The sequence below is a fragment of the Ictidomys tridecemlineatus genome, chromosome 4 (assembly GCF_052094955.1).
Source record: "Ictidomys tridecemlineatus isolate mIctTri1 chromosome 4, mIctTri1.hap1, whole genome shotgun sequence".
Classification (NCBI taxonomy): domain Eukaryota; kingdom Metazoa; phylum Chordata; class Mammalia; order Rodentia; family Sciuridae; genus Ictidomys; species Ictidomys tridecemlineatus.
In genome coordinates, this window is record NC_135480.1 from 177203892 (window position 1) to 177224150 (window position 20259).

Sequence of the window (20259 nt, forward strand, 5' to 3'; positions counted from 1 at the left end):
GGGGAGCCTCTGGGCGTGGTTTGTGTGTTTCTGTTTGCTTTTTAGGCCTGGTTTTTAAATCACTTTTTAATTATGAGATCATTGTAGATCAGCATGTAGTCATAAGAAATAATAGAGCTGGGCGCTGTGGCTCACACCTGTAATCCCAGTGGCTCGGGAGGCTGAGGCAGGAGGATCACAAGTTCAAAGCCAGCCTCAGGAAAAGAGAGGTGCTAAGCAACTCAGTGAGGCTCTGTCTCTAAATAAAATACAAAATAGGGCTGGGGATGTGGCTTAGTTGTCGAGTGCCCCTGAGTTCAATCCCCAGTATCCCCCGCACCCCCCACAACACACACACAAAGAAATAAGAGAGAGAGACCTGTGTGCTATTCACCAAGCTTGCCTCAGGGGGAATTGTGGTTTTGTGTCCCAACCAGCAACACTGATACAGCCAAGATACAGGGGCGATTCCGTCGTCCACAGGACCCCTCATGTTGCCCTTTGGTAGCTAAATGCACTGGTCTCCTCCTCTTCCTCCAAACCCCAGGCAGCTGCTCACCTATTTTCCATTTTAATGTTTTTGTCATTTTAAGAATGTTGTGTAAATGAAACCATATGGATTGGCTATGTACCACTTGGGATTGGCTTTTTTCCCATTTGGCACAATTCTGTGGAGATTCATTCATGCATGTATTGACAGGTTGTTTCTTTTAACTGTTAAGTAATATTCCATGGTACAGATATATTGTTTGTTTGACCACTCACCCATTGAAGGACGTTTGGGTTGTTTCCAAGTTTGTCTCATACAAATAAACCTTCTGTAAACATTTGTGTACATGTTTTATGAAAACATTTTTATATCACTGAGATAAATACCCAGGAGTCCAATTCTTATATCATATGGCAATTGCTTATGGAGTTTTTTTCCAACTTTTGTCCAAAGTGACTGCCATTGTCCCATATCCACCAGTACCATATGAGTGACCAAGTTCTCTGCATCCTTGCCTACACTTGGTGCTGTCACTATTTTTTTTTATTTCAGTAATTCCTGCAGGTATGTGGTTTTGATTTGTATTTCTACAATACATATCACATTCCTGTGATTTTGATTTGTGTTTCTACAATAGTTAAATGTTAAACTTCTTGCCATGTGATTATTTACCATATGTGTGTCCTCTTCTGTGAAATGTTTCTTCATATTTTTCCTCATTTTCTAATTGGATTTTTTTAACTGTTGGATTTTTAAAAATTGACATATAATTCATATACACACAACTCATCCTTTTAAAGAGTACAATTCAGGGTTTATAGATTATTCACAAAGTTGTGCACCTATTACCATTAGCTAGTTCCAAAATATTTTTATCACTCAGAAAGAAACTATACCCATCAGCTTTTATTCAATTCTATTCCATTCTTCCTCCAGCCCCTGGAAACCCCTCACCTCTTTTCTCTTTCTATGGATTTATCTGATCTGGACATTTCATATGAATGGAATCCTATAATATGTGATCTTTTTGTCTAGCTTTTTTCACTTACCATGTTTCCAAGGTTCATTCACATTGAAGCATGTAGCAGTACCTCATTCCTTTCAATGGCTGAATAATATTCCACTGTAAAATCTACCATATTTTGCTTATCTATTCATCACTTAATGGTATTTGGGTTGTCTCACTTTGGGCTATTATAAATAAGATTGTTTTAAGGGCTGGGGATGTGGCTCAAGCGGTAGCGCGCTCGCCTGACAAGCGTGCGGCCCGGGTTCGATCCTCAGCACCACATACCAACAAAGATGTTGTGTCTGCCGAGAATTAAACAATAAAACATTTAAAAAAATTCTAAAAAAAAAAAAAGATTGTTTTAAGCATTCTTGTGCATGTTTTTGTACATTTCTTTTCCACCTAGGAGTGTAATTACTGGGGTCATATAGTAACTCCATTTTTATCTTTTCAGGGGAACTACCAAACTATTTCCCAAAGCAGCGGCACCAGTAGTATATCATGGTCCCGTTTTTTCCAGGTCCTTGCTGACACTTGTTATTGTCTTTCTTCCTATTACAGTTCATCTTAATGTGTTTAAGGTGTTATGATTTTCTAAATTATTAATGATGATGAGTATCTTTTCAAATACTTACTAGCCAATTGTTTATCCTCTTTAGGGATATATCTATTCAAATACTTTGCCCAGTTTTAGCCATTTGCATCTTTACTATTGTGTTCTAATGGTTCTTTTATATATTCTGGATGCTCATACCTAATAGATGTACAGAAAAGTTTTTCCCATTCTGCATTGTTGCCTTTTCACTTTATTGAGAGTATCTTTTGAAATACAAGTTTTAAATTTTGGTAAAGTCCAATTTACCTCAATTTTTTATTTTGGGGTAAAATTTACACCTATATTTTTTTCTAAGAATTTTATAATTTTAGTTTTTATAGTTAGGTCTTTGATTCATGTTTAATTTTTTATGTATGGTGTGGGTCTAAGTTCATTATTTTACAATCTTTGACAGTACTTCTTGCAAAGACTCTTCTTTCATTGAATTAGCTTGGTGCCCTTTTTGAAAAAGCAGTCTTTATAAATGTATGAATTTATTTCTGGACTCTCAACTCTATTCCATTCATCTATATATCTGTCTTATGGCAATACTACAGTATCTTAGTTATGACCACTTTGTAGTGATTTTTAAATCAGGGAGTGTGGGTCCTTCAACCTTGTTCCTGGAGCTGGGGATGTGGCTCAAGCGGTAGCGCACTCACCTGACATGCGTGCGGCCCGGGTTCAATCCTCAGCACCACATACAAACAAAGATGTTGTGTCCACCAAAAACTAAAAAATAAATATTAAAATTCTCTCTCTCTTAAAAAAAAAAATTTCTTAAAAAAAAAAAAAAACTTGTTCCTTTAATTCAAGATTATTTTAGCTATACTTGGCCCTGTGCATTTTCATGCAAATTTTAGGATCAGTTTTTCCTTTCTTGCAAAAAAAGAAGCTGGAATTTTAATAAGGTTGCACTGACTCCACAGTTCAAATGATATGAAATCTTCTGATCCATATATATGAGAGGTTTTCACATTTTTTGAGGTTTTCTTTAATGTCAATTCAATACAGTTTTGTACACTGAAAAGTATACAGGTCTTTACTTCTTTTGTTAAAATTTATTCCTAAGTGCTTTATTCTTTTTGAAATTATTGTAAGTGAAATCAATCATTTGTATAACTCTTTATTTCTAATGTATAGATATACAACTCATTTTTGTGTATCACTTTTATATCCTGCAATCTTGCTGAACTCATTTGTTAGCACAAATTTTGCATGTATTTTTTTTAAAAGCAACTCCTCTGCCATTCCCAGCTTCCTTACTGTGTGATGTTTCTTCACTCATAAGTTGAAGAGAAGTTCCTGGTTATCAACTGGCTTCCATATTGGAAACACCTGGGGAGTTTTAAAAAACACAGCTACCAGAGTCCCACTCCAGAGACCTTGATTTTATTAGCATCGGTATAGACTGGACAGGGGGGTTCTAAACATCTGTTTGGGACGAGATGATCTGGAGGTGCAAACATTCCTCCAAGGAGGAGCTGTTACCTAGATGCCTGCTCAGAGAAGGCTGCCATAGGGCCATGGGAAGAGCTGCTCCTGACACTTGGCAGACACCTGGCTCGATCCCAGCCATGTGCTTCTGCCCAGGCCACCATCTGACCCCTCTCTACTCCATTCCCTTGCTTTTGAAGGGAGGACTAAAATCCCCACTCACTCAAGGCTTCTGCCTATAGAGGTGGCTTAGGTCGAGGTGGTTTCTTTACACATGGAATGAATGGTGATTATTGTTCTTTTTTGATCAAAGAGCCAGCCCCTGGGCAACAAAGTAGAAATGGAAATCGTGAGCATGTTGGAAAAAAATGCAACGCTTCTCAAGTTCGGATACCACTTCACCCAGCAGGGGCCCCGGCTGCGGGCATCCAATGCCATGATGAACAACAACGACCTTGGTGAGTAGACATCTGCTTTCTGCCCTGCCCACCTGCCGGTCCTTCCCTCTGTCTGTGTGGAATAGTTAGGGAGAATCCTGCTGACCCCCTCTGAGGGTCTTCTGGAGCACGCCTCCTCTTTTCATGCTGGTCATGTCTTCCTATTTTTCTGTTTGTGGCTCCTGTCCTCACCTAGACTGAGTTCTCTGGCTTCTGGAGCCAAGGCTGAGTCCCTCCTATCCACCCCATAGCTCAGCACAAGCTGAGCCCAGCATCCATCAGCATGCTGGCCAGAGGCAGTGAAGTTTGGGGGCACAGGCTCAGCACGGGTCTTTTCCTCTCTGAATTCCTGGAGTCCTCTCCAGATCACACTGTCTGGCTTTATCCCAGGTTCCAAAGCTTCCAACCAACACGACTACCATAACCCTGAGCCTAGGAGAGTTTACACTGCTTTGAAGGAAAAGTTGTAAAGTAAAAGCAACTTACATTCATCTAATCTCAGTTAAAGGCATAAATTAGGGTTTTTTTTCCATAGAGAAAAATAAAGAAAATGTCAGTCTTTCTAGATGATGATCATCAAAAACATCAAGAGACACAAATAGATACACCAGTTGAATGAATGAAAAGCTGGATGGATCATTCACTTCCTTCCAGGTGCCAATTGTTCACAAGCTCCATGGATACTTATCTATTATGTATGTCCCTGATGGCTGCTAAAAATCCTCAATATGGTGTATAATAAAGGGAGTCTGACTGACAAGACCACAGAAAAATAGAGGAAAAATACAAATACAAATCCAGCAGTGAGTCTACATTGTTAACAGGGCTGATCATCATATGTGGCCCCAAATTTCATAAGATCACAATAGGAAAAAGACAAACCAAGTTACATTTACATTAATCTTACAACAAGTTATATTAATCTTACAGCAGAAGTAAAGGAAGGGTGAGTGTTTTTAAAAAGCTTCTTTCTGGGTGAAACCAGGGAATAAGTGTTTTAAAGGGCAGTGTCTTCAGTGAATTTTTCCTCAAATTCACACCTGCTCTGCCCAGGTTCTTTCTAGTTTCCAGTCCTCAGTAAAATGCAAACCTGAGGTACAAGTCACAGCCCAGGTATGTGGCTTCCTGGTGGTGATGAGGCAAGATCAGTGTGCAGGAGAATGGAGAGTGTGTAGAAGTGCAGGGGGCACGCCAGGGCACCACAGACCATGTGCGAAGATGACCACAGAGCTCAGGCACAACTCACACTGGGCACAGCTGTCAATCAAGTCCCTCATCTCCATGAACACTTCCAAGTGCTGTAAGAACAAACTGGGATTTGAAGACACTGGTTCCTGCTCTTTAGCATATCACACTCAGGGGCTGTTCATTCATTGCTCCCTCCAGAGGCCACTTTTTCTAAGAACCTCAGGTTTGGTCTCTTAGTTTACCTAAGAGAAAAGTGCCCTTGTTTGAAATTAAATTAGAACACACACAAATAACCAAACATCATAATCATGATTATCATATCACAGAGGTGACGACTGAACTGAATAGCTGAAGGGCCCCATAGGACTATGATCTGGCTGCAGACTTGGCATTTTAAAAGGCTCCAGTCTTATTCTAGAGAATAATCTCACATTTCCTCCTCCCAGCTAAAGATTAAGCTTCTTCCGTGCCCTTTAATGCCTGTTTCTGGGTTGATTCAGCTTCTGTCTTCCATGGTGTGATGGTCTAGAGATTTTTATCTTTTTTGATGATCAGAGGTCAGGGGTGCTGCAGGGGGCAGAATCATCTAGAAGCTGGACAAAGGACTGTAAGAATTCTCTCCCAATCCCGAGTCCAAAAGTCAAAACTCAGGGTCTCTCAGAAGTCACTCTGAGTCTAGAATGCTGGAACCTGAAGGGACGTAGGGCTCAGTCCCCAAATTATCTTCTGGAGAAACTGAAGCCTGGAGTGGTCAGGGGGATGGAGGCCCTGGCTCAGGCAGGTCACCAATTGTTAAGTTACAGCAAGCATTTCTGAAGACTTTGGTGTGCCCAGTACTGTGCCAGGTGACATAAGGGGCAGCAGAAAGGTCAGTTCTCTGATTCAAGAAGTTTTACAACCTTTTAGGGGAAAAATGACTCAAAGCCATGCATAAAAATCAAGAAATGTCTCCAAACTCTGTCCAAACAAAGTGAGGAAATGATTTATGAGGCCAGAAGCCAGTTAAGCAAAGCATCCTGATGGGGTAGGGCTTTAGCCAGCCTTGAAAGGAAGGGCTGGGTTGCTGGGGGAGGGCGGGAAGCATCCTTGCAGAGCTCTAGAAAGTGTTGGGACTGCCTACTGGGGTACTTAGGAAAGGCTGGGAGCCAGTCTACGGGGTGGCAGAGACAGGAAGATCTAAAGGGGTTGGAAGAACCTACAGGGAGTTAGGCCTAGAAGGGAAAATAGTCACAGAGAAGGAAGGGAAGAGTGTTCAAGCACGGGGTATAGCATGAGCAAACAGTGGGTGGTGTTCACAGTAGCAGGGCTGGTACATGTTGGGGAGGCTGGGGCCCCTCAAGTTCAGGCTGTTGGTAATGAAAGCAGGTAGAAGTGGAAACTGTGGCAGTTTCCTTGCAGGGGTGTCAGACAATAAAAATGGGCCTCTGGGTTATCCCAGGGAACTGTGTACAGCTGCTCCCTTGGGGTGTCCCACAAAGAATCAGAACCACATCATCTCAGTGACTACAGGCCACATTTGGAGTGCTAGCTGGCAATATCAATTTCTAGTCTTAAAAGCAAATTTGTGCCCATTTTCTAATTTTTATAAGAGAAATGCTTCTGATTTCAATGGTGCCTTGGCTCCTGCCCGCACAAGAGAATCGATTCTCTTCCCAACACTGTCTTCCTCCTTGCTTTCAACCTGTGATCTTGCAGCCAGGTTTCCATGTTTTCAATTGGGTGCTTTTACCGTGAAAGCCTCCTGTTGTCCTTAGGGCTCTGGGGGCTCAGCAGAGCTGCAGCAGGTAACAGAGCCAGGAAGGGAACAGAGCCAGGAAGGAAACAGGCCCCTCACGGGTCCCTAACACTTGGCCTAACTTGGGGCCTTGGGGCTTTGCTTGCCTGAGTGTAGGTGGACTCCTCCCTGGGGGATATTCGGTCTCCAAGGCTCCTAGGTCAGTCTTACTGCAGACAGGTGGGCTGCCTGGGACCCATGAGGTGCATTTTTGGTCTTTCTCCCACTGTGTGCTGATCTTTCAGCAGACAGTGTGTGGGTGGAGGACACAGAGGTGGAGTGGATATCAAGGAGCTGCTGAGCTATAGACCTGCGTTTCCCACAGCAGTGCCTCAGATGACTCCTGTCTCCACTCTATTTATAGCTAAGGCCAGGCCAATGTGGACCCCAGGCCCTCTAAACCTGCCACTAGAGCTCTTTCCACTTAACAAAATCTGAATTGCAGCCTCCAAGTTAAGGCAGCGGTAGAGAAGGGGATAACATGTTCAAAAGCAGAGAACGTCCTTCCCAGGAAAGTTGTTCATCCGCGGCATTCTGAAGGAAGACCCCCCCATCCACTTTTTATTTTTTAACTTCTTCTTTTTAGTTATTCATGACAGTAGAATGTATTTGGACATAACATACATACATGGAGTACAACTTCCCATTCCTGTAGTTGTACATGATGTGGAGTTACATGGGTCGTGTATTCATATATGAACACAGGGAAATTATGTCCGACCCATTCTACTGTCTTTCCCCATTCCCAAGCCCCCTCCACCTTGGGTGTCCAATCCAGTGACACCCCCACCTATTGTGAGTCAGCGTTTGCATATCAGAGAGAACAGTCAGCCTTTGGTTTTTTGGTATTTCACCTAGCATTCACTTATGCGCAAATGCCATAATTTCATTTTTCTTTATGGCTCAGTAATATTCCATTGTGTATATATACCATGTCTTCTGCATTCATTCATCTGTTGAAGGGCACCTAGGTTGGTTCCATAGCTTAGCTATCATGAATTGGGCTGCTATGAACATTGATGTCGCTGTATCACTATAGTATGCTGATTTTAAGTCTTCTGGGTATATGCGAAGGAGTGGGATAACTGGATCAAATGGTTTCAAGTTTTCTGAGGAATCTCCATACTGCTTTCCAGAGTGGATGAACCAATTTGCAGTCCCACCAACAACATACGAGTTACCTTTTCCCCCACATCCACAACATCTGTTACTTGTGTTCTTGATAATTGCCATTGTGACTAGAGTAAGATGAAATCTCGGAGTAGTTTTAACTTGCCTTTCTCTAATTGCTAGAGATGTTGAACATTTTTTTTTCATATATTTGTTGACCATTCATATTTCTTCTTCTGTGAAGTGCCTGTTTAGTTCCTTTGCCCATTTATTGATTGGGTTGTTTTTTGTTTTTTTTTTGGTGTTAGGTTTTTTTTTTTTAATTCTTTGTATATCCTGAAGATTAGTGCTCTATCTGTGGTACAGGTGGCAAAGATTTAAGGAAGCCCTAACAAGCACCCCAAACAGTGCACTAACAAGCACCCTGAAACCAGTTTTTAAAAGTTTGATTATAAATTGTCAATATATGATTGTATATAATTATGGGGTACAAAGAGGTGTGATAATTTAGGAATATGAAGTAGAATAATGAAATCGAGCTAGTTGACATACCCATCACTTGTCATACCATTTTTTTGATAACATTTGAAATTCATGATCTTAGCAATTTTGAAAGGTACATACATTACAAAAAGTATATTCACCAAGATGTGTAACAGGTCTCAAACAAACAAAAAAGTCCAATTCCTTCTGAGACTTCAGGCCCCTTGGCCATCAGCCCTTGTCCCTCCTGCTACCCTACAGCTTTTATAACCGTCATTCTACTCTATACTTTTGAGTTCACTTGTGAGAACATATGGGATTTATCTTTCTGTGCCTTGCTTATTTCACATAGTGTAACCTGTTCAAATTCCATACATGCATGCATGGCAAATGGCAGAATTTCATCTTTTTAAAGGCCAAACAATATTTTGTGTGTTTGTGTGTGGGGGTGTGTATGTCCATCCCACATTTTCTTTACCCTTCATCATTTGATGAAATTTTAAGATGATTCTGTACTTGGCAATTAGAAGTAGTTCTGCAAGGAACATGGGCATGAAGACAACTTTTTGACAAACAGATTAAAAATCTTCTGGGTAAATACTCAGAATTGGGATTGCTGAATCCCAAATCAATTTCTTCATATCCCCCCATAACCATCTCAGGAAAAGAGTACTTCCTTCCCCACAATCACCCATGTCAGAAATCTGGACCTCTTCTGCCCCGACTACTGCCAACCAGTCACCTCCTCACTGACCCCAACACTGGCCTCTCATGGAGCCCCATCACATTAGCTTGGGCTCTGGCAACTTCCTCAGCCTCCAGCTCCTGCGGGCAGCACTCATCCCAAAGCTTGCCACCCTATTCTCCTGCTTCAAACCCGGGCTGGGCTCCCACTGTTCCCAGGCTCAACTCCTTCAAGTGGCTCCCACAGCCCTAACATGACATGACTGTGTTAGGCACTGTTCTGAAGACTTCCCATCTTACAAACTATGTTGTCCTCCCCTCTACCACACACTATTATCATCCCTGTTTTTGCAGTAAGGAAACAGGTCTGCAGAAGTACAAAGTATATCCCATGGTTCATGGGCAGACCTGGGATTGGAACTAGCAGTCTGTGTCCAGAGCTATATTCTGGAACTCACTGGAGACCATCCCATCACGAGGCCTTGCCTTGCCTGATGAGGTCCTGCCAGACTCAAGCCATCCTCTTGCCATGCTATACCACCCATTCCAGGTATTCTGTGTGCCCCCAAGTGACTCAGAAGTAAGCTTAAAAGGGTCATTACTCCTAATGCCACGCACCTTTCCCATCCTCTGCCATTTCATTCTTTACGATTCAACTGACCTGTTACTGCCCATCCTGGGAAGGTTGTAGCACTCCATTAAAGTACCTTTCACATCTCACAGAGCTATGCTGGAGAAACTGTAATTTTTCTGTTACTATTGATATATTTTGGCCTGTTACACTGTATCATGATCATAAGAGCACTCAGTAAATGTCACTGAATTACATAAATGAATAGAAAGTGCTTCTTAAGGACATCAAAGACATGATTGGCAAGTTCAATTGGCCAAAAGTGGGAGTTTGGCAGTGGGATGGGGGTGTTCCTGGTAACTTGAGATTGCTTCTGGATCTGACAGTCAAAGATTCTCTGGCTGCTGTGATGACAGGTAAGGAGGAGTTTAAAGAAAGCCTTAAGATTGAGTTAGAGGATATCGAAAGTCTTGGCTTTGACCCCCAGCTGTCACTTAATCACTGTAACTTGGGCAAGTTACTCCCCTCTTGGCCTCATCATTAAAATGGAAAAAATAATACCTGAATAAACAGAACTCCCTCCTTTCTCCAATGCTCCAAGTTTGTGCCTATGGATCTAGACCAGTACTGAGGGTAAAAAATAGAAAAAAAAAGTATATGGGTCCCTTTTTATACCCACAGCCATGGGCTAGGGATTTGTTTTTGTCCAGGCTCCTCCAATGGCTCTTCTCCAGGAGAAGGGAGCTGGTCTTCCTTGTGAGAATCAGATGAGACAGGGATATGTAAGCTCTTTGTTGATAAGGCCAAGTTGTACTGAGCGAAGTGCTGGATGGACTCAAGATGAGTCACAAGCCACAAACATGCACTCTCTGCCATACTTTCATCATCTGTAAAATAGGGATGGCATGAACAACGCAGGATTGCTGGAGGGGTTTCAGTGGGCTGTGAAGTGTGAGGCCAGAGGACAGTCCTGCTGGTTTGCTGGTAGCTAACTTGGTGATGCTTCAATGGCTGGTTCATAGAAACTCTGTTCGCTTTGGACAAATTTCTTTTTTTATTTTTAGGACTGGGGATTGAACTCAGGACACTCAACCACTGAGCCACATCCCCAGCCCTATTTATCTAGAGACAGGTTTTCACTCAGTTGCTTAGTGCCCTCACCATTGCTGAGGCTTGCTCTGAACTCATGATCCTCCTGCCTCAGTCTCCCAAGTTGCTGGGATTGCAGGCATGTGCCACCATGCTCAAACAAATTTCTTCTTTTTAGGTTTTGGCTTTTGTTTCCCTACATCTATTCCTAAGCTAGCAAGACACTGATCACCTTCAGGAATTGGACTCAACACAGTGTCTTTTCCCAGAAAGATACTACTTGCATCCTGATTTTGCATTGCTTATTCTTTTGACCTGGGATAAAGGGGAGTACGTAGGGGCTCAGACACAGGCTGAACTCTAGGCTCCACACTGAGCACCTGTATTACTGAGAACTTCCCCTTCAGCTCCCAGCCAGGTGTTGAACAACACACCTTCTTGTGGGTCTGCTTTATATATTCAGGGTCATACACAGGCCAATTTGGTTCTTTTTGCAGTTTGTATGCCCCACTATGTTAGACACACATCAACCATCTAAGCTTGGGAAAGCATCTAAGTATATAAACGTATTCCCCCTGGGCAACAGCTTCCTGCCACATCAGCATGTCCCTTGACTGCCACCTACCAGTCTACCAATTTTCTAGACCTTTCTTTCTCTGATGGCTGATAGTTTAATGCTTGGTCTTCAACTGCCAACACTAGACATCAATCTATCATTCTCTAAGCTTTCAAGCTCCTGGATAGTGGTGCTTTCCTCTTAATGTCATAGAAACAGTGTTGAATAAAAATTGCCCTCCTCCTGGGAAATGTTAAAAATGTCACTGTTAAACATAAGGGACACAGATACTGCTGGAAATCTTCAGGGTGGAAACTTATTTATACAGGCAAGAGATAGGCATGGAAGGCCTCTATACAACTCTGCCTGCTAACAAAAAATAAGCGAGAGGCTTCAGAAGTGACAGTGGTGGTCCCTAGTGCACAGGCATGGCTTACATCTTATCTCCATTCCTTTTCAGTGAGGAAGAGGAGGCTCGCAGACTTGACGGGGCCCATCATTCCCAAGTGCCGCAGTGGTGTCTAGGGTGTGGAGGTGAAGACCGCGCGCTGCTGAACTGGACGTGTTCTACTGACAATCCGCACCTCGCAGTGCAGACCAGGAGGCAAATGCTGGCACAAAACTCTTTTTGTGGTTCAGTTCTTCATGCACTAAGGGTCTAGGTGAACTAGTGGTTGTAGTTGAAAATTTTATAAATTGTGGTTAATGTGAAGTTTTTCTTTAGTCACAGAAGTTCAGTCTGGTTATTATTTAAAAACTATGAAGCCCTCAAATTGGCAGATCTTCCTGTAGATGATGTGACAGTGGCAGTGACTTAACCCCAAGGAGCCCAGATTGGTGGCCCTGCTGTGTGGTATTTCAGGTTCACTTACAATGTGGAACCCATAAACTAAAAATGCACTCTTCTACCTGGTTTGCAACTATTAAATATTTTATTACAAATTTCATCTTAGCTATTTAGCAAAAAGAACAGATAAACACTCTTTATTAATCCTCCTTTAAATTTTAAGAACTTCAAGATTATTAGTTGCCAAATTGATTACTGGATCAGAGCCACAATTTTCCCCTTAAGAATACAAACTAAAGCCACAGAGCTCTGCCAGGAATCAAAAAACACCAAATTCCTTTTGCCGGATATGAAGTTAAAAAAAAAAAAAAAAAAAAAAAGCAATGGTGAAATTTGAAGTTTCAAAAACCCTCCTGGGCAACAAACATATTCCTGAGTTACTTATGAACATTTGAGATGTATGTACAATTGAATACTGGAGCAGAAAGAAGTTTTTCCTCACTGAATGCCAACCTTATGACAGATGTGAGAACTTCTGGCTAAACACTTGAAAACACCTTTCTATACAGCATAGTGGGCAAATGGCTCATGAAAGACCAAACACTAGAGGGGTGAATTTCCAGTCCACTGTGGATATGATGCTTATTATCATGGCCAACCTTACAGACTTAAACTACCTATCTCATCATTTATTAGACAAATCATTGAAGATCTCATGCATATAAATGAAGCCTCTGAAGGACAAGAGTGCAGAAAACTTAAGATATTAAAGAACTGGGAAATCCTGGCCAAGCTATGAAAAGATAATTATTCTTAAAACATAATCTTGGTATTTCTACTGGACCTTTGCCCCTCTTTTTTAACAACATGGCATCTTTTGGGAGTTGGCAAAAAGGTTAAGCCACATTGCCCTTGTGCCTTTAATATACCACAGTGCCAGTTAACTTACATTTTTGTTTGTTGCTTTGGGGAGTTATTTTTATTAGGGATTCAGCAAATCTTGTGATAAAGGACAAGGCCAAAGAGCTAATGAACACAGACTAGGAGGCTTCTGATGAAGAAGGAAAAATCTTGTGCACTGAACTGTAGCGACGTGGACAGTACAGGGTAACTAGAGGTGGAGCCAGGGCCTCACCACTATGAAGAGTGTCTACTGCGGCTGCGAATGGGCCCAGGAGGGCACCATGCTGCAGGGATGGCCATCCCCACTCGGCTTCTCCTTGAAACACAACTGCAGCTGCATTCTGCATCACTGGAAACTGCAACATAATATTAAATCTGTTGGTCAACTTGTGGCTATGTGTTTCTTGGGACCCATGTGACAGGGACATGTGCCTGGCATGCTGATCAGAAGGCTGGACAGCCACTGTGGTAGTAATGAATCATTAAGAAAGCGAACTGTGTTCCAGGTACTGATCTAGAAACTGCTCGTAAGATGCCAGTGCCATTGAGCCTCTCTGGATCTCTCAGAGATAACATTTAAAAGCTGAGAGCGTAAGTACTGGAGGAAGCAGGCCTGTGAGGAGAAATCTCACAGAAACCAAATCAAGTAAAATATGAAGCTTGGGCCACACCTTTAAGGGCATCTCCATCAGATGAGCTGTTGCTCTAGACCAGGGGATGGCAAACTTTCCTATAAAGGGCCAGGCAATAAATATTTTAGACTTTGTGGGCCCATGGTCTCTATTGCAACTACTCAGTTGTGCCCCAGATCCTATAGGAAGAAGCAGGTAGGTAGGTCTTTTCTGATAAATTTTACAAAAGCAGGAGGTGTGGGCCAAATGCTAGTATTGAGATCTTCTCAGGCAGTCAGAGAAGAGACAGAGGCAGGGGAGGGGAAGATGGCAGATGACCTAAGTGGCCTGGTTTAGGAACCCATTTTGAGGGCCCAAGATTCACAGTTTTGCCCCAAGATGGACAGGTTTGCTGAAAAGGGCAATGACTACTAATAGCCTGCTGCATGGCAGAGAGGGCACGAGTGACACAATCACCAGGCACAAGAGTATGCCTCACATGCTCTGGGATTCCATCAGCTTACCCATCTTCCATCTACCACCTTCTGAAATAGAATGCTTCAGTAAGTGAGGAAAACTTGACTCTCTCCCCTCCCCCTGTGAAGTGTAGGTGGTCAATATGGTGACCAGCTTGCCACAATGGCACTGACCAACAGGGAAGTTCCTGATTTCTGTTTCTGCAGCCTTGACAATCTCTTATACAAAGTCACCCCACTGACTTTGAGAAGGCCTGGGGAATGCTAAAAGTGCCACTTACACAAGCAAAGGCCCATCCTCACCAACACTGGGCTCTGGTGCAGGGTTCATAGAGAGTTGCGCATGCTGTGAGACTTCCCTTGGGATGCGTGGCCTTCGGGCTGTACACTCACATTCCTCTTTAAAACTGTCCTGGGTAGGGCTTGAAGCCTGCCTGTCCCCTTTGCCTTGACATGTGACACAACAGGCTGTGAATCCTTGTCCTTGACAGGCAGGACAGGTCAAAACAAGCTGGCGGCATTGGGGAGTGGAGCAGAGTTTATACTGGTCCCATTGGGCTCCACAGTATGAACATTCTAGATTCAGAAAGAAAAGCCCTTATTATTCACCCACACATAGACATGTACTTCTCCAGTTCCTAAATATAACTCTGAGCTCACCCGTATCTAATACATCCTGTTGAGCCAGGGAAGGCTTCTAAATAGTACATCTCTTATCTTCAAACAAAGAAAATGCTGCCCCCTTACTTTCTTAGGAGTTTTGAGGAAAGGTTGTTGTTGGGAATTATCTTTCTGATGCTAGCACTTACTGATCTATTTTTTTTTTATTGCATCCAGAAAAACAGGCCACAATGTTTCTCTTTTTCATTAGCTACTCCCAAAGTTGGCCAACCAGCCCTTATTCAATGATCTTTTCTCTTAGAACACTCACTTTTCCAATGGGGATATTCAGATGACTCCACATCTAAATTCAACTTCTGCAGTGTACACCATTCTCCCCCAGGCCAGAGTTTCTCTGGCTGCTACCAGAACACCTAACTACCTAATTCCTAGACAGCACATTATCTTCTTTCTCGGCTTGTTTTTCTCTGCTGACTTCCTGACACCACTGACACCAACCTTCCTCAAGTCTCTCACCTTGCTTATTTCTGGGCCTTTTCAGGTAATTAGTATCGGCCTGCCTTCCTACAGCAATGATGAACTGGGAATGTGCCACACGGTATGGGCGTCTGCACTTGTGGTGACCTACCTGATAACACATCACTGTTGTAGCACAGGGCATAGCGCTCATCAAAAACAAACAACTTCCCCTTGTAAAAACCATCAGGAAACTCTTCCAGGTACTTGTGGATACCACCCTTGAGCTGGAACACTTCCTTACACACTCCCTAGGAATAGAAAAAAAGGAAATCTGAAGAAACAAGCAGAGACCTAGAGGAAGATCCACAGAGCAGTGCCAAGTGCCCAAGTGAGGATTCCCCACCTCTGCTATCTATCAGGGCTCCTTGCTCCCCCTGCAGGACAGAGGAATTGCTAACCAAAGGGTAAAGGAACCAACTGGCCAGACCTGGCCTACTGGGGGGAGGGGGAATGGGGGGATGGGTGATGACAGCAGTAGGCGCCTTTACCCTCTAAGATCCTGGGAAGCCCAACTATTTTTGCTACCCCCTAAATATAGGAAGACATCTGCTGGGGCATGTGATATTACTGAATTTGCTCTTCTTAGGATCAAGCAAAAGGATTAGGAAAGTGGAGATGTTGAACTAAGCTTTCTCTTTTGTACTTGATGAGTCTCTAAGACTGTTAAGTGTTTTTCTCATCTTGAGATTTAAGAACCTCAGATTTTGCACTTGGAAACTCTATGCTGGAACCATACAAGGGAAAAACAAATCCTTTGGCTGGCTGGAGGGTGGGAGAGGACTGGGAAGGGGTGGAAAGCACCACACAGGCTGCTGGTAGAGACTCTGTCACCTCCATGTTGGCAGCACCTCCAGGACGGTAGCTCACCTTGGCCTTCAGGTAGGCTGAGCCGCGCTCACATCGGATGCCCCCAGTGCAATACATCAGCACCCTTTTCTCTCTGAAAAGTTCTAGATTTGTGTCAACATAGCTAGGAAAATAACTGAATTTCCTGATGTCTGGGGCTAAGCAGCCCTGGAATCGCCCCTACAATGTAGAACAGCAGAAGGAAAATTTTCAGAAAAACATACCAAAAGTTCTCTATATCAACAATTCCCATCCTTGGCAAAGAGCATTTGCCAGTTGCTCTTCTCATCCCAAACTCTGACCTTTTAACCTCAAATCTGGAACTAGAAACAAGGCTGGCAGACTGTAGATGACCTTCCTACTGAATCCACAGGGGAACTAGAGAGGCTACCCAAAGCCAACTTTATAAGATCATTGACACATGTCAGGAGAGTCAAAAAGTACATTATTTGCCAAGAGGTCTTTAATTCATATTTTCTTAGACATTCTCACCAGATTCTAAGTGGAAAGGCTTGGGTTTTCTTTGTAGCTGCTAGTAATAGAAGGTGATCTGTGTGGTCAGTGGTTCCCCTTGGGAAATATCCCATGCCACAGGAAGGGGGAGATTTACCTGTACTATTCACTAAATTCGATTCTGGTTGTTAACTTACTATTTTGCTTTCATAGAAGTTCCTGCAGTCCAGTAGGATAGTATCACTTTGTTCTTTATCTGCCTGAGATAAAAATTTTTCTACTTCTTTATGAAATTCACCTGGGGATAAATGGATTCCTAAAGCCAAACCAAAAAATTATGTTAAAACAATAGCAACAAAAGGAAACACCTAATCACAACTTATGTAGCCTGAATTTTATGTTGGCTTTGTTTCTTTCCACTCAAACCTCTTTTCCCCATAATGACAGACTCCAAATAATATTTGATAATCATAATAATGATAAAATAATTTAGTGAGACCTTCATCTTCCTCCTCCTAATAGGACTACAGAGAGCAGGTAGGTTAGAAATAATTAGCTGAATAAATTTGCTCATACTTGGCCTAATCAAGTGATAAAACCCATATAACTGGGACCTATTTGGGTTTGCTTGTTCATTGTATGCTCACTAGTGAGTGGGTCAGGAAATGACCACTGTTCTATTGTCACTGTGCATGAAGGAGCTCTGGAATATATGTGCTTGATTGTAAGCTACAAACAGTTTTATACCAAGACTGAATCCAAGTTCAAGGATAAGAACCTTGGCTTAGTCCACTGAAAACACTGAAGTTTTGAAAATAAAGTTAGAATATGTCTTTTAAAAATGCAAAAGGAAGGGGCCAGGGTTGTGGCTAAGTGGTAAAGTGCTTGCCTAGCATGCATGAGGCACTGGGTTTGGTCCCCAGCACCACATAAAAATAAAAACAAAGGTATTGTGTCCATCTACAACTAAAAAAATATTTTTTAAAAAAAATGCAAAAGGGTAAGAGGTAAGAAGAATGTGTCTAACTTTGTGTACATGATTAAGGAAGAAAGAGGTGGGAGGAGTTGATACAGGAATGACATATGAGAAAAGAAACGAAAGAAAGAAATGGATAAGAAAGTGAGAAGATGGGTGAGTGGAGAAAAATATTAAAAACCAGGGGACTATAGGAAAGAACCTTTGCCTGTAGGATAGAAATATTCCATATCCTGGAGGATCCAGACATCAGAGTAGATGGTGGGAACTTTTGGTGAATTTGACATTGTAGGGTGACTATGACTCATGCAGGGATTCTGGTGACTTACCACCATTCACGATGGAGTTTTAAAGCACTAAAGAAGCCTCACTCTGCCCTATAAGCACCCGACAATGCTCTGTACCCTGGAGAGGCTAAAGGCCCCACAGCACAGCCAAAGAGCCTGTGTTTCTACTAGTCTAAACTAGGATTATAGGGAGTATGTAACCAGGTCAGATGCTATTTAAGTCAATGTCATATGACTGCATGGATACCAAAAGAGTAGGGTAAAAAAGGATATTAAAATATGTGATGAGAAGTGTAGAAATTGGATAAAACTTCATCCTGCTTGGAGTCACAGGGACCCTAAGCTGTCCTTGCTGCTATTATTGCTGTTGCATTACTGGCCCTGAGAATGCCTGACTGGATCATGATCTAGACAGACATGTTTCAAAGGTCCCTTTGAACAACTTAGTTCAAATGAAAGCAGCATGGCAAGGCATGGAACCCACTCTTCCCTGAGCTCCTGAGTAGTGCCCTGTAGCACCAAGAAGAGCTTTTGTTGTTGGCACGGTGCTTTCTGTTAAGATGGGGCCACCAAGTAGACACAACCCTGTTTGGCTCTTATCTTCTCATGAAAGAGTTGTCTTCTCCAATATGCTGGTATCTTACTCCCACATTTCCCTCTGCCTTGACACTTAGCCTTCTTTTAAATAATGTGCATATTGAAAAATGAACACCTTAGAGTCAAGTGCCCTTTGCAATTCCAATGAAAGAAGGCAATACTACCTATGGAGTAGTCTTGTGGGGTGGAGAAAGAAAAGAAATGAAAAAAGTAAGAAACTCAATCTGATCATATCTGGTCCTGACTTAACATGGTAGCTACTGTACCTGTAGCTGACAAGCACTTGAAATGTGGTTTGAGACGTGCTAATAAGTGTGACATACATACTGAACTTCAAGGACTTGGATTAAAAACAAAAAACTGGGGCTGGGACTGTAGCTCAGTGGTAAAGCGCTTGCCTGGCTTGTGAGGCACTGGGTTCGATCCTCAGAACCACATAAAAATAAATAAAGATATTGTATGTCCACCTACAACTAAAAAAAATATTAAACAAAAAAACTAACTGAAGTTGAAATCAATGTTTTGAATATAGCACAGTAATACAATAAAACATTAAATTAATTTCAACTTTTTACATGCGGCTACCACAAAATTAAAAATTATATTGTGTGGCTTGCATAATTCTATTAGCACCATTCTAAATCTAATTACCAATTTGTAGGAAATACTGGAAACAGAGGAAAATTCCATGGGGATGCAATTAAAATTATCTGGATGAGAAACTCTATAGGCCAAATGACCTAGTTCATTCAAAAACTAAATGGTAAGGTGGGAAAAAAAGATGGAGGTGAATTTATAGATTTAAAGACACTTATAGAGGCACATTGATGAAATCACAATGAATGGGTCTCATCTGAATCTTAACAGAAATGTAACAAATAACAATACACTGGGAACTAATTAGGTATTTGAAATATTAAGATATTACCATTAAAATGTTTTAGGTGTCACAATAGTATTACTTTTTATTTTTTTCCAAACTTTGTCTTTTATGATTGAAATGACATGGCATTGGTATTTCCTTCAAAATGATCCTTCAAAAGGATGGGAGGGGGCTGGGGTATAGAGAGAAGCTGACCATGGATTAGTAATTAACAAAGCTGTGTGATAGCACACGGAAGTTTGCTATACTATTTTCTCTACTCTTTAATGTCTAGAAATTTTCATAACAAGTAAAATAAAATAAATTTTAAAATCCCACAAAATAAGTATCTTTCAACCATCCATAGGACAAAGGGAAGGGAGAAAGGAACATTCTAAAGCATTGTAGATTGCTTTGGTATTGAAAGCCACTTGGTTTCTGTGGCAAAAAGTGCATGCTCTATTCTGCTGGTGAACTATTTACAAGTAATTACACTCTTCACAAATTGCTGTCTTTGAAAATAAAAAACAACTTCATGGCTAAAAATAATAACAAGTAATTCTAAGGGGTGTGTTCCATAGCACCACAGAGAAGACCCAGGTTGTGAGCTAACTCAGAGCTGTTTTTATTAAAGAGAATATTCATCAAGACTCTTGCTGATCAGTGTCTAACTTTCCTATTAAATTTTGCCCCTATGACAAAAAGCATAACTCTTCTTTTAAAAATAAGCATACCAGGCTTCTTGTAGGAGATCTTATTGGGGCTGATCCCCATGGGCACAATTTCTTCAAATACACCAACACGCAATTCTGGAAAACAGTGAGCTCCTCCTCTGCTGATCTAGACAAAGGGAAACAAAAAAGAATACAGTCTTCCTATATCATCACCAGGTCTAAGTACTAAATGTAAATATTATGGT

At 41.9% G+C, this 20259-nt stretch overlaps 2 protein-coding genes across 10 annotated transcripts in view; one reads left to right on the forward strand and one right to left on the reverse strand.

The window, feature by feature from the left end:
• Positions 1–13478, forward strand: part of Tmod1 (tropomodulin 1) — a 77379-nt gene extending 63901 nt beyond the window's left edge. For all 5 annotated transcript variants that reach the window (XM_078047855.1, XM_005326305.5, XM_078047856.1 and 2 more), the window contains 2 exons: positions 3824–3968; positions 11863–13478. In XM_078047855.1, the coding sequence (XP_077903981.1) occupies positions 3824–3968; positions 11863–11927 (210 nt within the window). In that variant the 3' untranslated portion in view covers positions 11928–13478. The remainder of the gene's footprint in view (positions 1–3823; positions 3969–11862) is intronic.
• The window catches only part of Tstd2 (thiosulfate sulfurtransferase like domain containing 2), a 62302-nt gene that overhangs the window by 23421 nt on the left and 18622 nt on the right, over positions 1–20259 (reverse strand). Inside the window, exons 6-11 of one of the 5 annotated variants that reach the window (XM_040286075.2) lie at positions 20075–20180; positions 16816–16934; positions 16187–16345; positions 15429–15567; positions 14461–14755; positions 3449–5245 (exon numbers count right to left, since the gene is read on the reverse strand). In XM_040286075.2, coding sequence (XP_040142009.1) covers positions 5221–5245; positions 14461–14755; positions 15429–15567; positions 16187–16345; positions 16816–16934; positions 20075–20180 — 843 coding nt within the window. In that variant the 3' untranslated portion in view covers positions 3449–5220. The other 4 variants (XM_040286077.2, XM_005326306.5, XM_078047853.1 and 1 more) reach the window with 4 other exon arrangements.